We start from the raw sequence: 26,320 nt of genomic DNA, 5'->3' as shown, positions 1-26,320 counted from the left end.
TACGATATAATTCTAATAATGAAGAACGGACTCTACCTTTTTTTCTTCTTTAAAGTGAGTAGAATCATTTGGATAACTGGACACTCGAAATAATTCTGCCTTTAAGAAAATAGTTGGTATTGAATTCCTTTAATAAGGATTGACATTTTGATGGGTGTTTTCTAAATAACAACGAAGAAAATTTCTCATGGAGAGTGCTTCCTTAAAAATCATCGTAACTGTAAAACAACAGTTTTTTCGTATGTCATAAAATATTTGTAAAATAGTCTTTGTTACAAACGGAATTATATAAACACTTCGAAGTATTTTATTTTAAAAAACTCAGAAACAGTACAGAATTGAAAAAAGAAAGCTTTTAAAGGAAATCATTTCTAAGGTAACGCGGGTCAATTAATTATGTTAAGCCATGTACAGTATAGTACCTCATCTGACCAGAAGCAAATTCTTGCAGCACAGGAGGTTTTGTTAGAATATAACAGACCGTTAGCTGGATATGTATTACTATAAATGTGCTTTTGGTTATTTGATTCAACCCCATTATCAATCTCTAGTGGTGTGTTTCTAAGAAAGCCTGTTTGATTGTTAATCTAAAGAAATCAGTGTACTGGGTCTGCAGTTGTAGGGCGCACCTGCTGATGATTCTAAGAGTACTCCTCCTCTGTAACTTAGTAATGTATTGCATCTTACAGCCACAGTGTTCTCAAACTATTCATTAACAAATCAGAGTACAATACATTAAAAAAAAACTTCTATGCCAGAATGTAGAATCGAAGTAAAAGGTCATTAGGTATCAGTTGTACAGTAAATCGTTTTCATAATTTTGCTGCCATGTGCTTGAACATCAAGCAGTTTACGACTTTATGATTTTGTAACCATTTGTACAATGAGCTGGTTAGTACATGCAGTATAAATGTATAGCTTTAAAAGGGGAAGATTGCAGGAAACAAATCTTTTGGAACCACCAACATTCCACAATGTTGTGGTTTGTGCCAGTAACTGGACTTTGAATTCACTCTTGGCCTAATTCATTTATCAGTTTTGCAACAGAATCTAAGTTCCCAACAAATTGCTTCTTATCCTTAACATAAAAATGCCTTCTTTTAAATTTAACACAGTAAGCAGTCAGGCCACATAAAGGTTCTTCTTTTTTTGTGCAAGGAGTAAAGGGATTGTAGCGATACATATAAATACAGTATGGTGGACCATGATAAACTGGGATTTTGAAATTTGTTATGTGGATCCCATGAGTACAGTGCTGCTCTCTTAATTTTAATTTTAATATTTATCTCCTTGGCGTATTAAAAACAAATTGTCTTTTGTATCAACATACAAGCCACCGATGTAATATGGCTAAATAAAAAATATTGTAAAATATAAAATAATAAATGTCCTGGTTGATCATGGCTCTCATAAATAAGGAGCATCTTCCTGCACTGCATCCCTTCGAAGACGGGCACGATTTTTTAACATGCCCTTAATGTACTGAAAATTTTGTGTGTGTGCCTTTTTTATATACTTAAGGTGCATACAGTATATATAAAACAAATATTCATTATTGATCTCTCTGAAAAAAGATACAAACTCTGTAGGCTGGTCTTCCTTTGGTCAATAATTCAGTGTGCTGCTCCCTTCTTTGCAAAGACCGTTATCCAAAACTCAATCCTCTAAAATACTTTTTAATTTTTTCAACATTTTTTTAATATAGTGTAGAGATTTCTACATCTATGAATTTGAAAGGGGAAATAGATCTTTTTTAGAATATATATATCAAAATAGTAAAGGACAAATTGTGAAAGAGAAAAGTCACAATCTGTCTTTTTAAATTGCTTTTATAGTATTACCATATAAAAATATGATGATAAAACTGTTATTAGCTCATATTTAGGAGTGTATTTAGAGATGTGCTGGAATTTGTAACATGCCTTTTTCAAACAGGACTGACATTGTAAAAGGTGGATGTGATGGAGAAGAATGCCAGTCCTTGCACAGTGCATGCAGAAGCCTGTTTGTGTAGCATTTTTCTTTACACGGTGCTCTACGCTGCATCTGCACTGTGGTGTGGTGTGAAGTGAAGAGTCTCTTAACCGGCCTGCGTCGGAAGCACAAAGAAGGCAGTCGAGTAGATACCTTGTAAAAGAGAATATCTGGAGGAGACGCCCGCTCTGTGCCACCGTGATCCTGGTGTGCGTGTGTTTGAAGGAAGGGGGATGTTTGAGCCAGGGCAAAGCCTCAGTGACTAATTAGATGCTGAGTAAGACATCTGCTAACGGGGCAGCAGCCAGAGGAAGAGGGACTTTGATAGTGGCCCAGGGCAGAAGCATGAAGGGGCTCTGTGAAAGCAGAAATTAGCCCATCACCAGGTCGCTGTGACACACACAGGAATAGCACGGGGGTGGGATGTCTGGGGGAACTGGCTGTGCACTGATAACGACTTGTAGTGGAGTCATAATTTTTCACTTTTGCTACTTACAACTCACCAAGTAAGTAGAGTTCGAGCTACTTCTTTTATTTTTGTTTCTGCTCATTTTATTAGAAATGGTGGTGGTGGGGGGGGGCTCCAGCAGGGGAACAACAATAGATATTGTACTAAAGTTATTTTCCGATAAACATCAACAGCCATTTTGACAGTGTCGTTACCACACACACCTTCATCTCCATCCCATTCTGGTTTTTCCAATTATACCATCACTCTCTTTGTTGAGAATTTAGGCACAGAACAAGCTGAAAGTTCACAGTCTTCTTGGAAAGACTTATGAGGTGCTAATTATTGCTTCTGCTAATTAATAGGCTGTGCTAATCAGCGTAATCTCGCCTCGTTCAGTGATGCTTATTTACCTAATTCCACTGCCCGTGTTGCACCCAATTCTAATATGTTTGGAGTAATGATATTTAAATAAATATCTTCTTTGAGCAGCTGCAGTTAACAAGGTCAATCGCATCAGCCATCCACAGTGTTTACTTCACAGCTTGCTACAGTAAAGCTAGCTGTTGTCACTAAGCTTTGCATAGAGGGACTTTTGTTATTTCGGCTGAAGAGAGCATAACCCTTAAAAAAAAAACAGCTCACAAGCTAACAGTTCCCTGTAGACTTAAAAAAATGTTTTCTGGTGGCAATGCATGACCTGATTTATATCCTTGCTCTGTCAGCAAGAGGTTCTGAAAAGTTGGAGACCTCTCTGGGCATCTTGTGCTTTTTTTTTTGTACATACACCTTGCAGAAGGGACTTGTACTTGGCTAAATAAGGCACTATTCATTCAGAAGCCACCCAGGCCACCTTAAAACAGGGGGGGTTTGTCTGGAATGCAAATTGGGTGCTTTGAAGCATTTTAGTTTAGTTTAGTTTTTGCCATTAAACGCAGCATTTTATGTTTTAGTTTATGCCGTTCATTGTACATAGATCTTTTAATATATCATTTTTTAAAATGTTACAGTAGAAAAAATCTTATTTTGTTGCAATTTTATGCCGATCTTATGCCAGCAGTTGTCTTTTCTTTATCATCATTCAACAGAATGTGGAGCTGACTCTTCTGGTTTGCGATTTCAAAATGTCAAATTAATGCAGATATTAAAAGTAATCTAGAAAAAATCATCCCAGCTTTTATTTTGTTCCAAAATTGTTTTGTGTTTATTTAGAACCACACAGGTACTGCCTTGTTTTAAAAAGGAACTCTCACCACCATTCAATGCATTCATCTTTAGACAATAGTAAAAGTACAGTAGAAATTTACCGTTCTTCATTAGGTTTATTGACAATTAAATTTATGTAAATTAGCATATTTTTTCCTGCATTTTAATTTTGTGTTTTTATATCATACATAGAATTTGAACTCTTTACTGTATGATAAATGTAATATTTTGCCCTAAGAGCAGTGGCTAAGGTTATAGCCTTGTTAAGGAAAGGCTGTGGTTTAAATCCCAGGTGAGATACTGTTCTTATAGCCTTCAAAGAGATATTTCAGCTAAGTTGCTCCGCTAAGATACCCAGCTGTACAAGTGGGTACAAATTCTTCCTTGCCAGAAAACAAGGACAGATCAGTGTAAAAGATAATGTTGCAATCATTCATTAGAGTCCCTTATTATAAGATTGCAGTTGAAGATTAAAAAAATAAAACAGCTAACATTCTCATTCTTATGCTTTGTAATATTTTGTCATTTTGCATGATGCGCAGACTGTTATTTTGTAAAAACAAGCTCTACGGGTTGAGAAGGTTTATGCTAGCCTGGTCTTGCTTGTAAGTGCAAGGTGCATGGAAGATTTTTTTTTTCTATGTGTGCGGGATGTTGATGAAGGAAAAACGTGCAGCTCAGATAGTGTCTAAGCCAAAGCGTATTGATCTCATTTAGATTTTATTCATTCTCTCTCAAGATTCAGGAGTCAGTATAATAAGTGACCGACACGGTCAGAGAAAACTAAATATGAAGTAGAAAGCCACATACTGTTTAATTTCTGTCTTCATCTGCCTGTCTGGCTACCTGTGTTCTGTTGATCCGAAAGAGAAGAGTCAATAAGATGAAATGTCAGCCACAACTAAGAGGTGCAATGCCATATTCAGGTATAATTATTTCAGTTTTGTCTTATCTACTCATTAGTTTTATTATACATTTTTGGGAACATAAAAAAACATATCTGCACCAGTTGTTTTAAGGAAAGAAACTCCAGTTCTAATAGATGACAAAGAAGACAGTACTTTGTTCCGTTGCATGGTGAGCTTAGGTACAGTATGATGAAAATCTGAGACCATATACTGTAGTCTACCTCTTTTCATCAACGGCAAAGTGTTGAAGGGTAGCTGTGGTTTCTCAAAGCCATCCTGCACCCTGCCTCTATCTAACAGCTCTAACCTCAACAACTTGCTTCAGCTATTTATGTGTAGTAGCCTTAACAGTGTTTCACTGGTGGTAAAGCCTATCACTGGCTAATTTACAGTCTTGCAAAGCCGCAAAGTTTTGAGTGTATTGATTTAATAACAGCTGTAACTTACCTCTTGTAATGTTCTGCAATCTAATCTCACATAGAACAGGATCATTGGTTGTCCTTACAGACAGATTTTTTTTTCTTTTTTAATTGGCGTTGAATGTTATTGGCATATTGCTGTAATTTGAAAGAAAGTGGTACAGAGATGGAAAATATTTGGTTTGTTTTGCTTTTTGAGTTACTGAATAAAGCCATTTGTTCACAATTGCAGTAAAGGATGGATAAATCTGAAGATCTAGAGTATGGAGTACTATGTTTTTTTTCTAAGCAGGGTTTCTTAAATACATTTATGTGTGCTATTTATCAATAGATATACATCCATAAATTGATATCGGTGCCCGGTTGTATAACCTGTTTTTGGATGGTCACAGCTACCTAATTTGAATATCTTTCCTCACAATTTGTCAGTTAAGAACAGCAGTTTCCAAAATAAAAGACTAAAAAAAATTACCATTAATCTGTCAGTTTATCATTTTCGATATTTTCTTAACCACATTCAGTTGCTAATTTGTGTGCTGTTGCAGTTTACGTTTGTTCAGTTAATCAAGCCCATTTGCTCTAAACAAGTGTTGGCAGGCTGTTAGTGTCATTTAATGTTTTTGCTAGCTTTTGAGATAACTATAAATGTGCTCCTATGCAATATGCTTGCTCTAAAACTCTAAAAAAGCTTAATTTGAGGGTGATAGAAACAATTTTATGTGTTGTCTGTATATGACAGCATTCTGTTTAACTTTATTGAAAATATTAGAAGCTGTAGGCAAATTGTTTTCTTAACAAATTCCTAGGCTAAGGCCAAGTAACAGGATTGAAAAACCTTTTTGCTACACTGAAAAAAATAAATAAATGATAGAAATCTGAAAGAAGGAGCATTTCTCATTTGCACACCACCGCAATGGCTTTTACTTGTTTTTCTTTCCGCACTTTTTTTCTTAAGCCGAAGGGAAGTCTTCATGAAAGGGGAAACTGCTGTTTCAATAGTCTGTGACTCAGGATGTCACCACCCCTTGTCAGGCGGTAATGAAGGGACATTACCGCCATTCCGCCCCTTGTTAGTGCCCTGAACATTTGACATCGCTGGAATGCAGCAGCTGCTGCCACTGCTGCTGGTATCTTTGCACAGCCTTCTGCTGCCCAGGGCAAACGACAGAAAGCTCCAGTGCCAATGCGACACTCCATAAATCAGCTCCCCCCCCCCCCCCCCCCCCGTTCCTGTCCCCATATGTACCCTGATTTCTTTTTATTTGCCCTCTCCCTTTTGCAGGGGTTAGTTTATTAAATGCCAGAACATTGCTGACCCGGGGTAGTGGCAGTATTTCTTGTTGTTTGCTTTTGTTCTTTTTAAATTGTGGGACAGGTTACCAGTTCTAAACTTTGGGGTGACCCATGCAGCGTATGATAGTACAGCATGTAGTGGTAGTTGAGAATTCAGGGAAATTAAAAAACAAACAACAACCTTACCTTCTGGAAAAAGAACAACTATCAATGTAATTCCTGTAAATATTTTTTTTCAGATTTATTACCAGTACCTGCAGTACTACTGCTGTACTAGTAGCAGCAGTGGTAGTATTTATCTTTATTTCTTGTAGTAGTTATATATTAGTATATAACTTTACTATACATTTATTTAGCAGTAATGGTAGCAGATAGTTTTAATGGTGACTGTAGTTGAGTTTTCCTGTGTTATTACATTCCAAATATTTAAATATTTTACTGCAAAAGATCCAGGACTTACTGATTACTGATTAAGATGAAAAGGTGAGCACTTTTCTTTAACCTGTTACCCTTTCTAAAACACTGCAGAAATATAAAGAAACTCATGTCTCAGCGTTCTTTAATTTGGTGCTCAGAGATTATTTGATTAAGAGAGCACAGCGTGCAGTCATGCCTTTTTCTCAGTTGGTGTCTTCACAGTGCTGAGACATACGGCCTGACTGAAACTGTCCACCCCTGCAGTCAGTGCAGTCAAGGGTGCTTGTCTATTGAGTCCTCTGCAGTGGAACTAAGGGTGGGGTATGTATCAGTACGATTGCTATCAAAGCAAAAATGCTGCCAAAGCTCAGCTTTAAAAGAGGAAGACGGGAGAGAATCCCTCATCACTGACTAAAAACGCACACAGTTAAGAGATTAGGGGAGCTTAGTTCTCTGCTGTGGATGTGTGCTTTAAGTCAAGGTGAGGGTGCAGGAGAAACTGTGCGCCAGCAGACACCACCACTCCCTGCTTCGCAGTTTCTGTGCACTGATAACGAGATGGAGGAGAGAGCAGGGAGAAAAGCCAGAGATTAACAGTTTACATTACAACTGAGCAGTTTGTTTGAGTCGAGATGCTGCAGAGGAACGTTTGCAGGCATGTCATACTGCAGTATCCGCCGGCTGAGGGCTGCTGTGTCAACGCAGCTGTGACATTCCTTTTGCTTTTCTTTAGTTTTTTTTTCTGTTCTAACATCTTCAAATTTGAGTGATTTTGGATTTTTCTTCCTGTTCCTAAGGCTGATGAACAATAGCATCTGGCACTCATTTAGCCATGATGCCAACAACCATCAAGAAACATTTACGTCATTTTCTGTAACCAAGCACCTTAATACAAACTTCAACACTCCTGGTATTAAATTAAACTTTGGTGCAGATTTAAGTAATGTTTTACTGGATATTGTCCACCTGTGACCTGCAGTTTTTTTCATTCAGAACCATTATATTTTTTATTGACCCTAAGAAGAATTATTTTTTTGGACAAAAGTTAGTTGTATTCGTGTATCAGTGAATTTTGTTTCTCAAATCAAAGATCTGTAGCTGTTTTTGTGGTTCTGGGGTTTAGTTTTAACATTTCTCACTCTTTCAGTAGTCCTGAATGTGCATTATGAACATTTAAACCACGTGGGTGGACAGCTTTATCATTCTGTGTGGTTCGTAGTAGTTCTGATTATATTAATTTTTATTGGAAGAAAACGTAGTATTAGTTTTCCAGGTTAAACATATGTATATTGTGCTTGCTGGATATTTGCGTATACCATATCTTAACTAGACCACCTTGGTTTAATCATGATTTGCATTTTATTCAACCACAAGCAAATATTTTTCCTTATGCAGCAAATGTAATTACACAGTTTTGTTTCTTTTTCACACACAGAGGACATCAAGCTAGCAAAAAATGCAAATCCTTTTTTACGTTTGCAAATCTGTATTCGCGTTTATTGGCACGTCGGCTTTTGAGATCACAGTCCCCCCCAAAACTGCTGGCTATTATGATAATGCCTTTTTATTTTTGTTTTATAATTTTTTTTTGTTTCTTTATTTTGTTTTGACATTTTTAAAATTTCGAACGTATAAGTATTTACACCTTAAGCGTGCATATTTATGCTTGGATGAAAAATGTCTTGTTTATATACTGTGCAGTGAGCTCTTACATTCAACAACAAAATGCAGAGTAATTTTCTGCCTCGATTATACCTGATATTAGCCTTTGGTTTGTCCCTTATTCTAAACTGGGATTCATGTATTATACACTAATGGTAACTGGAGGGCAGTTTTCCAGATAGATGTCTTCAGTGCTCCTTGATAGCAGTTGAGCTTATACAAATAATTGTGATTAATAAGCACCTTGGCTTTTGGCAATAGTAAATGGATCTAGACTGAAGACAGATAAAAGTGCTGATGGACGGATTACGTTTCGCAATGCATCTGATCAGTCTTTTCAGGAAATTGTTCCTGTTTCTAAGGAGAATGGTATTGAGCATGTACAGTACAGTATGAATTTATATAGTGCCTTTAATTGATAGCTGGCTTCATAGTGGTTTAAAAGGTGTAATTTAAAAATGCTTGTGATTATTACAAGCGGATTAGTATTCATATGGGACAAACACATAAAATATCTCTAGAAAAGCACATTTTCTATTATATATGTTATTTAATGTAAACTAATTTTCACATGTTGTGAGTGGACCCAGTGCAAAGCAGCCTCCTGTCTTGGGTTACTTTAATTGGGAAGTCTGTGAGAGCTGTGGTGTTGGGGGTCAGCTAAGCCACAGACAATGCCAAGGTGAACAGCTGGCTTTGGAAGCACTTTCTGTGAGGAACTGATGTCTCTTTGTTGTTTGCGTCCGGCTGCTTCTAACAGGTTTTACTTGCTGACTGGCAGAGCTCTTTTTTCATTAAGGATGCAGTGCTGGGAGTCAATTATTGTACATGTTCAACTGCAGCTCTCGTTCAGAAGATTAGAATGCATGTACATATATTACAATGGCACAATTAGAGTCGTCTGATAGTCTGGGGGACAAAGTCCTTTATAACAGGGGAAGGGTATACTGGCTTTTCAATAGGGAGACTTGGTTGTAATTAGGCGTAGGTTGTAGCCTGAAAAGAAAACCTTTAACTTCAGCTTTTTGTTTTGAGGATACTGCTATATAGATACTTACTGATGGATAAATACAGTGTAGATAAAATATTATATTCATTATATTCATGTTAAGCTTCTCAGGGTAAACACAGTCATACTGTATGTAACTTAAATGATGGGCTTCCAGTATTTGTTTCCACACTACTATTTAATGTGTTTATACTTTCTATACAATCAGGATTATAGCATTTCAGTGCAATGCATGCTTCTTCTGTACTAATGAAAAAGGTCTTTGCTTAAGAAAGGAACATGAAATCTTCATAAATCTGGTCAGGTTACTTTTAAAGTTTGTGATTTTCATGAATGATTCTGAACATTTTTAAAAGATAATTTTAATTAGATGTGAAATCTTTACTCTACAGGGAAGGAAACAGTCAAATAAACAAACATGAACGTGATGAAGCCCAAAGAGCAGTTTAACATAAATTATCAAATAACACTACATATTGTTGTCCTGGGAATGCATGCTACCCATTTGTTCACAGATTACTTCATTTGCCAATTTTGAAGGACTTAAAATGAACTGTCCAATATAATTAGGAATAGGGGAGGGCAAGAGGTCAGTGATAATGTTATCTGCCATCTACCCCCAACCCCCAGGGATACACATGATCGTGCTCTTTGAGCTGTGGCTGCCCACTCTCATGAGGTGGGAGACAGGGCAGTTTTAGATTGGCCAGTGCACCTGCATGTGTGGTGTAGCCCTTCATCTCAACCTATTATCGTTGGAAAGATGTGCTGTATAATGCAGTTCAAAGGATAGCTACATGCAGGAAACAGTCCCCCGGGACCAAATGAGTACCTTCAAAAATATGGGCAACTTCTAGCTTTCACATGCCTGTAGATTTAATAACAGTTTTCCTCCTGAACGCCTGCTTCAGCTCCTACTCGATGGAGTAGGCCAAGGCAGTGGGTATTACGAACAGTAACTTCACTGACATCAGTGTTGTGATCCCTGTATTTTATGTCCTTTTAAAGAATAATATATGGAATGTACACACACACTCCAGGATATGATATTAAGCTCTAGAAAGAAAAGCTGCTTTAAGACTTTTTTTGAAGTTGAGCAGTGCTAATCTGTGTTCAGTGTGTTTAGCTTCAGTGCACATGAGAATGCGGAGAGAAGTGTGTACAATCAAGTCCTTCTTTTTAATTTTAGTTTGTGTCTTGTGAGACTTGAAGCTTCTCAATCTCCAGATAGGCCAAACGGGCTCCTCTCATTTGTAACTGTTCCTAGGACATATCATTGCGAATGGGTAAAAATCCCTTACAGGCATCTTTGTGGAATCTTTCAGATACTTTGGTTAGGAGGTAATATCTCCCTCTGGTCTAGTGTACAGGATCTTTTAGGGTGGATTCTGACTTAAAGACATTCAGTCATAATCCCACAGATGGTAGCTTTGCACCATTGGTTCCTCAACCAAGCACAGACACCAAATTTCTTCTTAAAAACATGAGTAAATGGCAAAGCTGGGACCAATAATCTCTGCACACTTGGTATTACCTGGATTGGAACCTAACCTTCAGTGAGTGAAAATTAAAACCCCTGTGAACAGAACAGTGTAATAAGTCCTGAAGGCCTGGAGGTTCAGTGGTGCCTTAAGACGATACCATAATACATAATTGTCTGATTTCTCAGAAATTTGTTTAACATCTAAGTATGTTTTACACACAAAGAGTTTTAGTCACAATCTACATAGCAGAAATGCAATGTCAGAAGCTAGCAGTTTAGCTATAGCAAGGGGCCAGTGTACAGGGTTTGCTCCAGTTCTGTGTTGTCCGTGTTATCAGAAAGAGAGAAACGAGAAGGGCTGTGTCACAGGGATCCTCATAAGCATCTCAGTATTTTGAATGAAGAGCTCCGTCGTTCTTATTAGTTGGTCCTTGAGAAGCAGGAGGGGTTTTACTTTTTACCTCAAAACTGATGGGTAGTTTCCACTTTAAGCACAGAACAAATACATGCTGTGGAGTATTTACAGGTGCTTGCTTTAAGAAAAACGTTAAAAACAAAACTGTCATGTGGCAGAAAAGGTTTTTTCCAGGAGTCTGTACAAAACATTTGACAAACATAAGAGATGCTTGGGCTCCTGCAGCTTAGCAGTATAACCTGCATTATTTCAAATCTGATTTTAAGAAGTTTGTCCGTACTCCTGAAGAGTGTGCATGTGAGAACTATTAAATTTTTATAAGATGTTTAATGCATTAGTTATGTCTTGAAGGACTCACGTTTTTCATCATGTGTATTTTTTTCAAATCCAATATTTTACACCTTGTCACTTGGCTGTATCATGGACTTGGTAAAAACTGCCTGGTGTTTTGTTGCGCAAAACAGTTTATTGAGCCCGGTGGTGTGTCTTTGAGCAGCATACAACATTTCTACCTTTTAGACCCCTTAAATCTTAAGAATTTAAAGGCTGGAATTTAAGACTAGCCCCTTTCACTCCTCTCTTTCAGACATTCAGTCTTTTTGTTTGTATGAATTCTGTGAAATTCCTACTGTTTCTGCAGAAGAGGATAGAGAATATACTGCATCACTAAAACCTGAATAACAGCACTGTAACATTTGATATAATATATATCTAATGTGTGTAATATCAGACGTTTTTTAGTTAGCAGATGTACTGCAGGGTACAAAGCATAGACATGACTATATTAATAGCATAATAGTAATCTAAAAAGGAGAACAAAAAGTTTTAAATAACAGTGTACTTTTGAGTCTCTGAATGTTTTTTTTTATGAGTAGTTCTTTTTACTGATTTAATTCTACAAACTCCCTAACAAATCTGTGAGCTTCAAGGTGATGTTTGGAAACTCAGTTATGATTGAGTCAGTCTAATGGTTCAATTTCAGTGTGTTGATGTATCAATAATATAGAGGATGATGATAAAACTGGGAATATAACATGACATTCGTGGTGGGGCTGAGGAGGAGGCTTTCTCTGTGGCTTTTTTTGCTGCCAGACGCCTGTCGCTACGGGAGGGAAGAGGGAGCGGGGGTGGGGAGGAGGGAGGCCCTGCTCAAATCGTGTCACGTAGCACTAATTCATCCGCTCTCATTAGAGCAAGTGAGGGACAGCGCTGATGGCCAAGAGCTGCACTCCACACATGACACGCGCAGAGTTTGGGGAATAGAAAATTGCTTTCTCAGGAAGCCCAGCCAATTACGGACTTGACCATATTGAATGTCAAGTGTTAATTTAGGTTTTTCTTCATTTTCCCAGTAGTAATGCGGGTCCTGTGATGAGCAAATACATGTCAAGTAAAAGTTGATTGCCTGAAGGACCCTGGGTATTATATGTCACTGACAAGTCACAAATGTGCTCTTCTCCTTTAACCCCCTCAGGTGGAAGCAGAAGGGAGGAGGGATTAACTGTACTGGAATGATAAGAATAGATGGTTTACATTAGGGAAAAGTATGGCATAATCATAGTGGAGACCAGGGCAGACAGGAATAGAAAGGCTCATTTGTCTGCCTGGGACAGTTCCCTTCCAAATACTGTGGCACACATGTTTAGCTGTGTATGGCCAAAAGATGAAAAAAGACCCCAGTTCATAATTGTCAACAGTATTTAACCAGCTTTCAATCTTACAGTCATGTATAATTGGAAAGAAAACAGTTGTTCTAGAATAATTACTTGTTTATTGTGTAGCTTTTCTAAGTGCAGGTCCAATGAACAAAATACACTTTTTAAATAACTTATTTTAATTAACATGTTACATTATGTCACCGTTTGTCTTGTTTTCTTTTTTACTTATTGATTGCTTTTGACAAGCTTTAGAAAATTGTAGGCAAGAATCTATTTTTCTTACCTTGGCAAGGAAATCTGGCTCTTTAAAACCCAATAATTCATGTCATTGGTTTAACAGCACTGGAGGCAGGTGGTGTTAAGGTACAGTAGTAGCTGTCTCAGTTTACCTGAACAAAGCATGCAGTGGATTTACAGTTATTGTTTTCTATATTAAATAATGTCAAGAGTGCTATTGTTTACTGTGACTAACTATGGTTGATTTACTGCACAGGGCAAACACCCAAAAAGGTTAACAAGGACTATCTTTCTCAGTAGCTTCTTGAATTGAGATTTATATTTGTGGTGATAGTGTTTTTGGTGAATTTGCAATACAGAATACAGGATATAAGCATAATTCTTTCAAGTGCTATAAATCTTAAACTACTTACAGTACCTGCATGATATAATAGACAGACACTTTCATATAATGGCTATATTGTCTTAGATCACACTTGATGACAGAGTATTTCAGATTTCCTTGGATGTACAGTATGAACCTTTCTTTGTGAATATTTGGCCTCAGGTGGTAAAAAGTGTTCATTTTTACAAAACTTTTAACAATGTAGAAACAGTTCTGTTGCTGCAGCTAGAATTATATGTGCTTGAAGCTGCACAAGTAATTATGATGTACTATGATGGGTTTTGTTTCATAATTCTCACATCTTTTCATGAATTGATCTGTCTTTGGTAAGTCCTTCAAAGGCCTACAGTTCTGACAACTCTGACATCCATTAAGAATACCACAAACACACTTATACATTTTCATATTTGGCTGTCTTTTCACCCAACGTTAATGAACAACTGTTCTAAACTAAAGAGGGGCATTGAAGGTCATCACAGATATCAATTGAATAATTTTAATTAAGATATTATTAAAAAACTTATTTTTCTTACACTGTTCTGCTAAACTCTTTAGCATCTTAGACTCATTTGTCAACAGTTATCAACAGTCTATTCAGGGTTTCACTAATGAGTTCTAATATTAATATTTGTTAATACAGCTTAGCTTGGATAAGTAGAAACCAAATTTTTCATTTAGTCATTTTTAATTATGATCAAAATTACAGAAACTATACATTAGCAGCCAATATGAAGTGTTGTGGTAGCTATTCCACAGTACTTTTAATTGTCCTACATTGTAGTACTGTACATGCACTTCTTCACTGCTACATGAAGGGACAGATTCTTGAGCCTGGTTATCTCAGAAGAAGCTGTTCCAGGTTAAAAAGAAAGTCTGAGCTAAAAAAATGTGTGTTTTCTTTTGGGGAACTATGACATGAACAAACATTATCAGACTTATATAAACGTATAAATATAACCCAGATTGTACCCATTGCTTGCTGAGATAGGCTTTGGCAACCCTGCGACTCTAAATTGGATAAAGTGATTAGAAAATGGATCGATAGATGAATGATAAGCTTGACTTTTATTTTTGGGAAATTGGCCTCTTTATAAATATTTTTGGCTGTTTGTAAAGGGTTAAGGAACGCTTTGTAATTTTTAAGAAAGGAACAAAGGGCCATAGCAGACACCATTTTGTGGTGAGAGTGTCACTTTTTCTGTTAAGTGACGTTCTTTTTGAGCTTTTCGGCAGTGTGTCAGCCAAGTAGGGGCATTAGTAGTTCAGGTGGGTAGCTGCGTCAGCATGCGTAGGCTGCAAAGGAACAAGTAATAGGTTTATTCCATGCTGAAAAAAAGAAGAAAGAAAACACAATGTTTCGGCCGTGGAGCCTTCTTCAGGTGTGAGGGCTGAAGTAGGGGCATTGTTTTTTAATCTATTTACTGACCTTGTCAATACAGCCAAGTCACCACTGCCTATGTTTCTTCTTCCTGGATGCCCTGGAGACACAGAAATGATGGAAATCAATCACATAGTTTTAGGCTTTTTAGATTGAGTATGTATAACTGTTTAATAAATTCTGAATTCTGAACTCAAGGGCCCTTGTTTGATTCAGATTCAGAATCAGATTTTTTTTTTCATTTTTTTATTTTAAGATGAATACAGGGTAATTTATCAAAACAATGTTTTTGTAAGGTTTAGCAGCAAGAATGTTAAAGATTTTAAGAAATGTTGAATATTAAATGGATCAAAGAGAAGAATGTTTGAGGCACTTCTCTACCCAAAGATTTGGGAGGGTGTGGTACAGGCTACTGATTTTCTTATTTTCTTAAACTATAAAATGAAAGCTTTTTTCAACTGTTTTGTATTTCAGCAGTGGTGTTTAAGTCACACTTTGTCTTTAACACAATTTAAGACTGTTAAACTTCTAAAATGTTTATAGTATACAAATTTGATGCTGTATTTAGTAGGACTCAAGTTAATTAACATTAATCTGTTAGTCTTAAATGGTGCATTATTGTTAGAAAGGTTTAGGGAGTACTTTCTGAACCCTGAATCGAGATCAGCTTCCTTCCTAAAGTTCTTTTCCAGTGTCACCCCTCGCCAAATCCTCTTTGAACTGATTGTGGCCTGCAAAAAAGCTCTTGCCAAAAAATATTTAAATAAACTTTCTTTGTAGTTGTTCTAAAAACATTCTCTGTGGTGTTAATGTTTTAATGACTTGGTCTAGTTTGAAAGATAGACAAACATCTGTCAAACGTGCAGAGCGATACTTGTGACCTGTGAAAAGAAGGTCACCTCATGCCCCCACTCCAAATCCGATATGTTTGAGAAATAGCAAACTGCAAATTCAACCGAACGAGGAAAAAAAAGATAATGAGACGAGACTGGCTGAGAATTTGAGTTGGCAGCTGGGTTTCTAACTCTTGTGGGATCACCGCTCTGGTACCTTTAAAGTTGCACCTAATTGTGTGGAGCTGGGCGTGTGTATGAGCAGTAGTCTCTGACAGAGTTTCACGTTAATTCTGGCTTAGACGTCAGCAGCTTTTCTCTACCCTCTGTGCCCATGGGAGAACCCAGGGAATTGACCAAGTTTCCTAAAGTAAATTCTGATGATGGTAGGCTTGGCTGAGACAGATCCTCTGTATTTTTCCCAGTGCCTTGTCACAAGTTGACTGATGGCACCGTGTGCAATCAGTCAAAGGCTGGCAATTGAACCTGGGGATAGTGGTGGTTGGGGCGGGGGGGAGATGGGGAATGTCACGAGGAATGCACCATGACTGCAGTGGACAGTGCTGAAGGGGAAAGAGGGGGGCTTTATTTATTTATTTATATTTAATACAAGGCTATTCCTTAATACCCACATCCCACTACCACCACACGTTGTGGGGAAGTCCTCCTTTTTGCTGGCTATCTCTCCTTGTGTTCTTTCTTTGATGAATTTAAAAAGTCAAATGGCTGACACAGATGGATAATCCAAGTGTATAGGGCGAAGAGTTATAAATTAACACATTATTCCCTCTTAATGCGAAATACTTGAGAATGCATTTTCCCCCTGGTCCCCTGATGTCTAGCCAGCTAGGGCTCGCATTGTACTCTTCAAGTGGCATTGATTTGTTAAAGCGCTGAATTAGCAGCTCAGGCCAGCTGCCTCCTTTTTGCTGTTGTGCTGCTAGGCTCATTTTCTCTCTAACAACGCCCCTACCCCCCCTTCTTCTCTCCTCCTTCTACACACCCTCTCTCATCTCTGGCTGTCCAGGCTGTCCAGGCCACACACAGGCAGCCCTGTTTTCTTGTGCTAAGCTAGTGAAAGTCACACTGCTGCTCGTGGTCCAACTTTGCCACAATTTGAAATACATGTGCCGATCATGAAAGCTTGCGTGTCTTAAGTTTTGTACTATTGACCTTAATACCTTAGACCCAATAGCTATTTAAAAAATGGAGAAAAGAAAGTACTGTATAAAAGTAAGCTGGAGCTGATGGCTTTGTTTACGAAACCAGTAGGAATGTAGAGACTTGTATTTTGAAAACTCAATTATGTCCTGAAATGTACCAAGGTGGTAGCATGGAGACGCAGTGGTTGGCTTTGTTGCCTCACAGCACTGAGGCCCTGGACTCAATTCCAGACCTGGGGTACTATCTGTATCTGTACAATATGTCCTCCCTGTGTTTGTGTAGGTTACTCCTAGATGCTCTGGTTTCCTCCCACAATCCAAAGACATACTGGTACTGTAGGTTAAATTGGCTTCTGGGAAAACCAGCCCAGGAGTGAGTGTGAGGAATGTCTGTGTCTGTTTGCGCCCTGCAATGGACTGGTGACCTGCACAGGTCACCATTGTATTGTGCCCATTGCTTGCAGAGATGGGATCTGACTCCCCCAGGACCCTGTATTGGATTAAATGTTTAGAAAAAGGATGGATGGACATGTACCAAGGTAAATTTGCTAAGAATAGTAGATCATGGCTGACCTATACTATCTGCAAAGCTTATTGAGGAAGATGTCAGAGAATGGACAGGACACACCCCATGTTAAGATGAAGAGATGTGCTGTTCAAACTCACACTCAAACATCCCAGAGACTTTAAAAAAGTACGTTTAGCAGACATCCAGCAGCTAGCAGAAATGTCTGCATCCATTCCAGCTGAAAACATTCAGAAAGGAATTGCTGGCTCGCCTTCCTTTTGCGATATCACCCTGGCCGACTGCATATGGCCTTGTTTATTAAGAAAAAGTGTTCTGCTCTCAGTTCACAAAGCATTTTTTTAATCTATTTACTGCACATGATTTCATGAGGTGTAGATACCTTTTATGTACCACATTCACAGATACATAGAATGGTTCTCATAACGACCATTCAAAACATTTGTGCTGAGTTCGGGTCAGGTCAAATCTCTTGTTCAGGTAACCAGAACCCCATACTGTATGTGGAGTGGAGGAAGGCTTTATTAACATTAATTAGTAAAGTGAAAATAAAGAAAGAATAAATAAGATCTCTTGCTGTGAAGCTAATTGGGAATATAGTAATTGCTAATTTGGTGAGGTACTGAACCGTATGTACAGAACTGAACTTTGAATTTTTCTGATATGTTAGAAATGCTGTAAGTGCTGTAAAAGTGCTAAGCAATTACCTTAGATTTCACTTAGTAAAATGCCACAAGTACTTTGAAATAAAATAAAAATTTGGGCACCAGCGCTATTTTTTGTTTGCACATTTGAATATCAATTAATTGAATGGTGTAGAGACTGGGTAGACTTGATAAACATTTTTTTTCTAATTAAGCATTTAAGGCAATCCATCTTACTTGTGTTGTTTTTAGCCACACCGGTTTTGAATTATACAAACAAAACCTTACATGAACTAGCATGATATGGATTTTTTTCTACAGAAATCAGTATTTTTTTGAGGTCTTGGGAAATTGTTTTAAAGAACATTTTTTCCATAATTATTCTGTAAACAGGTTGCAAGAGAAATATTTTGGGGTTTTGCTCTTTCTTTACAATGTCTCTCCTATGTAGTCTAGAAATGAAAATATGAAGAAAACTCATTTGTCTTCTAAAAGACTTTTTTTTCTTTCTTCTCTCCAGCTTTTAAACTGCACTACTCTGTGCCTCTGCATCACTGACTAAGGAAAATCCCAACAGATGAAACATTCCCATTCATTCACAGAGACACACGCAAACCCACTCACACTCATTCACACCGACCCATTACATAATTATTGAACTGAACATAACACAACTGGAAATGACTTTTAATTGACACACATTCTTATGATGACATATTAATTAGTTGAGTAAATGAAGAAAAAAACATTACAGCAAATTGCTAGCAACCGTATGCTAATTACATTAAATTTCAGTGTTGTTGAAACATCAGATGCTCAGACATTTAATCTGTGTAAGCGCTAAGTCTTGCAAGTAGTTTATGTATTATTAAGCTTACAGTGGAGCTAAGGTGAGTACAGTAAAATAATATACTGTATTTGAAATAACAGAACATTGTTGTATATACAGTATACAGAGAATGAGTGAGAGTGATTTGTCTGCATGGTCTGTACAAATAGCTATGTGCACATGTCCTTCAGGTTATAGATCTGTTTTTTACCTCTGCTTTAGTTTGGTATATTTCAATGTCCTTGTTATAGCAACACAATTGGTCTGGCTGTTTATCCACAAGACCTGAGCTGGTTAAAGAGATGGCCCCTCTAGTTCAGCTTGAACAACTCCCACCTGGTGGCCAATTATTGACCCACAGTCTTCAGGGAGACCTGCTTTAGTATAGATACCATTGTGATGAGTGATATTACCTCAGAGCTCATATATAGTAACAGGGCTCTTCAATCCCAGTATCCTGACTTTCACAATTCAAAATTCCTAAGACAATGCTAGATCAAAGTTTCTAAGACAACAAATGAAACACTTCTTGCCTTGATTATACTCTGATTTTGTGAAAGCTAATGAATGGAATGGAAAGCCTCATCAAGTTACTGTTACCAGACAAAACACATTTCATTTCTCTGCAGAATTCACGACTGAGTGATAAAGGTTTGCACTAGCACCACTTCCACAGATTGGCTTTTAGCCGAAGGAGTTCAGAAACCTGTTTCACTCTGGATTGTGTGTATTCGTTCTAGAATAGTACTTCTCCCCATAAATAACAACAGACATACAGTATACAGTACACTTCACAAGAGTATCTGGAAAAAGGACAGCTCTCTGAATGAGGGGAAAAAAATCTAAAGTTTTCAGTAAATGAAGTAATCAAAAATCCACTTCCTTTTACTATCAGTGTTGTTGCCACTTTCATTTGGATCATGGTCTCTGTCTCTGTTCTTTTGTGTAGCTTACAATTCCAAAGAAATATGTATATGGGAGGATATACAAGGCACACCATCCTCAAAACCACAGCAGACTGGAATCAGAGACGGTAGACAGAGATGTTTCAAGATGTTTCAAGGTCTGGACACAGCACAGTGTCATCTGAGTGCTGTGTGCCCTCCACTGTGGTTTGAACCACAGTGACTCTGCAGTTTGTGCTGGGCGGCCGAGAGTACAGAGAAGTGACACATGCATCACAAGGCTGTGACATTGCTGGGGCCGGGCAAAGGGTCACCGCAACAGCCCAGCCCAGGGCGTAGTGTAAGGGGGAAGGTGGAGGAGGAAGCAGAAGTGGCCCCTGAGCAAACTCTGCGTGTGTGGGTCTTTGTACGTTTTTTTTCTTTCCCGTCAGAGGCGGCCAAGCGCAGCCAAAAAAGCAGTTCCTTGGCAGGCCTTAATGGCAGTATGATGTAGTCTGTTGTGACTAGTGCATTCCTTTCAGGTTAAACTAGGGAAATTGCATTGTGTTCAGATTCCAAGTCGCATGAATGTTTTATTGCCACAAGTGCGTGGAGTCCTCCAGGGGAGTTTGAGGAGCTGAGGTAGGGAGGGTTAGTGAGTTAGGGAGAGAGGATAAGAGAGAGAGACCGTCACAAGAAGGAACACTTAAGGAAGGGGGTGGGGGTGGCGTGAGGGAGAAACTCAGTCTGAAGCTGATATGGTGTGACAGTCACTCAGAAGGATTTCACTTTTCCTAAACTGTGACTTTAAAAAAAAAAACATAGCCCAAATAATTAGCAGCTGAAGAAAATATGACAAGACACACGCCAAATGAGATTGGGAGATATCAGGAGTGAGAGAGAGAAGGGAATGGGGAAGGAGGAGGGGGTGTGTGTGGAGGAATGTGCCACAGTCAAGTTGAAGCTGCCTCTTGCATGTGTGCACTGCCAGATTTCCCCAGAGCAGTGTTTCTGAGCAGGCTGCCTGGAGGCCGGCAGGGATCTGTTAACTGTACACCACTGACTGGGAGGCCACAGCACCTCATGGTACCGTATGTTACCACTCTTACTCCCTCATTCGTCTGGAGTAGTTTGTTGCTTTAAGAAGCTGTTTGGCGGGTGGCGGCGGGGGTTTGATAGAAACCTAAAAAAAAATAACAAGTTAAAGGGAAAAGAATAGTGTGTAAAGGGAACATTATTTTTGCAGTGTGCAAATGTCAGTTTTTTTAAAGTCATGTTTTTAATGTTTTAGTTTCATTTCTATTTTTATGACTTGAAAGGCAACTAGTTAACGGTTCTGGCAATGTGGAGATGGGTAAGGATATTGTGAAGACTGTCTGAAAAAACTTTTGCTCTTAGTTTTCAACATAAAATGTGGATTCTAATACTGATCTGTTCCTGTTATGGTTTTGCATTGAATCCACCAGTAATGCTTTGTGGATTGTGTGTGACTGAGTGGAGAATTTAAATGAGCTTCCAAGAGGGCAACTTAAAGGATATCCAGTTAATTTAATGGTTTATTATTAAAGGGATGTACTGCATGTCAAGATTGTCTGAAAGCTGCTGTTAAAATGTTTGTAAATCATTATCATTATTTTTCATTTTCAAGTTGGTTTGCAGGTCTCAGGAAGGTCATTGCTCTCCTTCATCCTGTGTGTGGTTATCCTTAATGAAAATGTAGTTTGCAGGTTTTGATTTTATCTGCGTATAACCTATTTGTATGCATTTAAAAGACAAGTCTCTCCTTAGCTTTGCCAGAATGCTCTACAGATGCTATTGCTTTTCCAGGTACAATACACACCTGATTCCTTAATGAAACATCAAAGGGGTTCTGGAGTTGTAAGTCTGGGAAAGGAAAATAAAGGAATTGAAAGATAGAATTATAATACATTTGATAACGTGCTCAAGAAAGCCCAAATTCGTTTTTGTCAGTGGTAGATAGCTCTGTGAATTTAAATATCCATTGAGCAATGGCAAGAATTAACAAGCACTCTACAGAGGAGCAGACACAAATTGTTCACAAACCATTATATGCATATCTTTCTCACTTAGGAGACTTATAGCTGGAGCTTTCACTTCAATAAAGTAAGTTAAGAGACGTAAACTTACAGAGATCCTGAGAAATAAACCCAATTTAAATGACAAAATGGAAAGGATACAAATAGCAATGAAGTCTGGCAGCGTTCATCTTTTGTGTGCTATCATTGTGCCGAAGACAAATGATGAAATGTTTGTTGCCAGTTTCTTTTGTCTCTGCAAAGAGTGCCTGGTTGGTGTCCCCTTGTGGGCCTGATGATGTCTGGCAGTTGTACAGGCTGTGCCAGGGTGTAGATTCTGGCTGAGGGCCATGTAGGGGAACGCGTGAGTCTGGATGGCTAAAATGGAAATAGGAAATAGCAGAGGTGTAGCAAGCAGTGGTATAGAGGCTGTAGTGGACGGACTGCAGTACTTTGCAAAGTACAATCCTCCTGGTGAGACCTTGACTCCAAGAGAGAGAATATATGCATGTGTGTATGTACATTTAGTTTTATCACTGCTGAAATGTGATCTTTAAAAAAAAACACACTGAGAATGTTTGTGCATATATTAAATTTTATTAGCGTGGTAATGCTCCAAGTAATCCCACTTGAGTACAGATGCAATTTTTAAGCTCATTTTACATATCATTTGCATGTATTTAATAGGGACGAGATGCTCCCAGACCTGAAGGTTTCTCGTGGCAGAGGATGTTTTGATCAAGGCCTCCTTGCCCCTGTGCCAGCGCAGCCTCTGACCCCAATCTCTTTGAATTTTTCAGGAAAGAGCTTCACCCAACCCCCCCCCCCCCCTTTACCCCCCTCTAAGAGCTTATCCCAACTCTTGGACCGCATGCCAGGACTTTTCCTACTCTCGTACTAAGAGATTTCTTTTCTTTTCGTTCAAATCAGAAGCAGTGCAGCATTTTTTTTTTACCAACGTGCCCAACATTGTATGGTAGAACCTCTTTCATCCTTCTCATGCGGAAACAAATGTTGTGTCTTGTCTTAAATCACATCATCTTAACTCTCTGGTTGCAATAAACCACCGAGAGAAGTTCCTCCCACTTTCTTTTGAAGTGAGAGTTGCTTGAGGACCCTACAATCAAACCAATTCAAATGATGGTCAGTAGGGTATCAGCCAGTTACAATCGTCCATTAACTGCTGGTGTGAATGAGCAGATTATTTCCAGCCCAAGCAGAATTTCCATAATAAAAGAGGTACGCGTGTCATAGATACAGCTCTTTTGGTAGAGGATGTGGCTTAAATTGGGAGGAAATTTGAACAGACAAGGAGCAGGCACAACAATTCTCATTGTTTTTTGCACTAAACTTTTGACTGTAAGGAAGATACTAGCAAAGATTGTTGTGTTATTGGTTTGACACTACTGTGTTCACTTTAAACATTTTAATAATGATTGTTTTTAATAATAATGTTTGAGATAATTGAGAATTAATATATTAGGTAATTGATTATAAGTTGAGCCTGAAAGTTCTCTTGTGCCACTTGTATCCTAACTTACATTTGTTTGCCAAACTTTTATGTGTCAAACATGCCTTTGAGTGAAATTCAAGATAAATAGTACAAACATTAAGATTAAAATAGCAGGTCTAGGAATAAAGGAAGAACTATTTTGAGAAGTCTAAAATCTCAGTTGATTGATGTTAAGAAGAACAAGCAAGGCACTGGAGTAACTTTATTACATAAACAATTAATAAGAAGTGTTTTTTTGACAAAACATTCATATAAAGAAAGACAAATGTGTGATGTACATGGTTTTGTAAATTAAGTGCAGTGGTGGAAAATAATCAAATGAGAAGACAATGAGATCAGTATTCTGGATATTAAATTGTCTGCTGCTTGAGATAACATCAAAATAATTTTTATACATTAGTAGTTTTCAGTGGCAAACAGTGATATTCGTCCATCCTTTGTTGAGGCCGGAAGTGTTGCAAAATAGTGAAAAACAGTAATGTAAGTCCACTTAAGTTAACACCCTGTATTTATTGTATGCAAAAACAACGCTGAATATGGCTATTACAGGCACAATATAAACAAACCACAGAAACAAATTGCAGTAGAGGTAAAAGATAAGTAAGGATTGATATGATACAGTTCAAACAGTTCCAAGCGGCTAAATTAAGTTTCAGATGTTCCATGAGCCACAGAAAAAAATACTGAGGCAGAAAAGTAATCCATGAAAAGAAGTCACAAAAATAAACTTATGAAAAGCAATAACTCTCTAAGTGACGATTGGATGTTTTTCTATACTTTTGTCAATTTCTGTCTTGATACCTCATTATACGCTATGTTGAGCTATGTCATACGTAGGTCTGTTTTTGTGATCGTCCTGAAAAGCATTTGGTTGAGTCTTCAGCCTTTGGAATATGGCTTACTAATAGAAGGATCTGTATGTGGTGATGAGTCTTTGATATATCCTGGCATATTCATGAAACATGTTTCTACCACCCTGAATTCACAACACCTATTTGAACAACAGAAAACTGCAAGGTCACAGAATCAAACAGAACTTTAAAGTCCCTCCAGGGTTTCTAAAGTTAAAGACTGACACAACACATTTCACTTCATTGTGTTGTTTTCTTGATAGAGAAAGAAAGACAAGTGTAATTGTAGCATTTGGTAAATATTTTATGAAGTTAGGTTAGTTATTTTCCTTCTTTCCAAAAGAGGCATTCAAAAAAACAAATAAGTTAACATTTTAAATTGATCAAATCTTGCTTGTGATGAAACACCAGACATTGGAAATTCATTACAATACAATTACTTAACCTGTACATTTCCACCCTTAATGGAACCTTTAAATATAACTGCTGGCTTAAAACAGTCTGTTTCTTTATTTTTTTCTTGATTTAATTCAACTTTTGACTGAGATTAGGAATTATAGTTAGTCTTTTCAGCACTCTCATTTGCTAAGAGTCTGTAGGAGTGGAGAAGTGACTGTGACTGTCAGCTGTACCCACACAAAATTTGGTAATGCCAGCCATTTTTAAATTTTTGTAGTTGTTTATTAAAAACCTACACACAATTTTTCACATGTCAGGGAGACGGGGGCTCCTACTCTATTACTAAAATCACATAAAATTCTCTTTTGGCAGCAAATGACACAGAATTAATTAGTGTGCAAATATACAAGTATACCTCAGATGTGTCATGTAGAGCTTTGTTTGTACAGTACACAAAAATATTGCTTTACTACAAAGTTAGGTTCACATTTCTGGAAACTCATTGATCACGGGACTCATTCAAAACTAAAAGCACAGTTTGAAATTTCTTGGTTATGTGTTCTGGAGTCTTCCTTCCTATACTTCTTTAACTGTAAGATTCTGCCCCGCAGAAAGCTTCTTTTCCAGTCAGAATAGCTTTGTGAAATAAAAGAATGCAAAGATCAGAGCTAGAGCATGGTTTTGCCTGTTCAGTGAGGATGATCAAAATTATGAATATTCCTGTACATTTCCCCTTTTCCTGGCCATGTGTGCCTTTTCTCTTACTGTTTTAAATGTACTGCCTGTGTGGCATAAGCCATCAATAGAATTTGCTGATAAATCATTTGCCTGTTTGGCAATTTTCCAGGTTTCTTCAGTTACGGTGGCTAAAAATCAAAACTGTAGATGACAAAATGTGTTCTAATAAATTTCTGAGCTATTCTAAATATGTTCATAATATCTAGACAAGAACATCATTTACTCTAGTTGCAATCCTGCAGAAGTGCCAGTAACATTAATCAGAGCTTGCTTGTTTTGAGGCATATCAAGCTTCTTGCTTATATCCCTTATCCTGGACAATATTTTGCCTGTCAAGTAACTTTTTTTTTTTCTGTTTGCAGGTTAACTGTCTTCTGTTGCCACAGTGATAGTCATAATAATGATAGAGGTCATGGGAGGTTATAAACTGAGCCCACAATTGGCAATAAACTCAATTATTAAGTTAGACAAAAAGCCCTTCATAAATATCCATTGCAAATAGGGCACTCTCTGAACAGCTTTTTCACCTTGCTTGTAATTAGAGAAGCCCAAGAAGTACCACATTTACAAAGCAGCACAATAATCACAACAGATATATTCATAGGATGAATATGTACTATATTAGTGTTTTGGTCAACACAGCATATTTTTTTCATACTGTAAGTTTTATGCATGTGTGCTTGTAATTATTTTATTTTTATATATTTAATTTTTAGTATTCATTTGTCTGCCTTAGCACATATTTAAAGATTAGTAATCCTAGTTCTGCATAACATATTTCCTTCTTATTGGTGAAATAATGCAGTTTATTTCTCTTTTGGTTTTACATTGGTTTGTTTTACAAGCTCTACCGAAGTTTTTGCAAAACCAGTAAGGTAACAGTAAACTAGTAAACTTTGACAGTTTTTAATGTCTGAAGATGTTCCCCCTGATATTTCAATTTATCTATAGGTTTGCCCAAGACCTTTGGAATACAGTACATTCTGTCTTTTGGAACGCACTAATGATAATC

The 26,320-nt window shown here is 37.7% G+C and overlaps 1 protein-coding gene across 4 annotated transcripts in view; it reads left to right on the top strand.

Moving 5' to 3' along the window:
• bnc2 (basonuclin zinc finger protein 2) overlaps positions 1 to 26,320 on the top strand; it is a 274,475-nt gene that overhangs the window by 111,515 nt on the left and 136,640 nt on the right. Inside the window, exon 1 of one of the 4 annotated variants that reach the window (XM_015345267.2) lies at positions 20,627 to 20,857. The exons of the other annotated variants lie outside the window; for them this stretch is intronic. Coding sequence (XP_015200753.1) covers positions 20,714 to 20,857 — 144 coding nt within the window. The 5' untranslated portion in view covers positions 20,627 to 20,713. Of the gene's footprint in view, positions 1 to 20,626; positions 20,858 to 26,320 lie in introns of those variants that run through there. 4 annotated transcript variants of the gene reach the window in all.

Source organism: Lepisosteus oculatus, chromosome 1 (assembly GCF_040954835.1).
Source record: "Lepisosteus oculatus isolate fLepOcu1 chromosome 1, fLepOcu1.hap2, whole genome shotgun sequence".
NCBI classification, from domain to species: Eukaryota; Metazoa; Chordata; class Actinopteri; order Semionotiformes; family Lepisosteidae; genus Lepisosteus; species Lepisosteus oculatus.
This window is presented reverse-complemented; position numbering and strand designations above follow the sequence as displayed.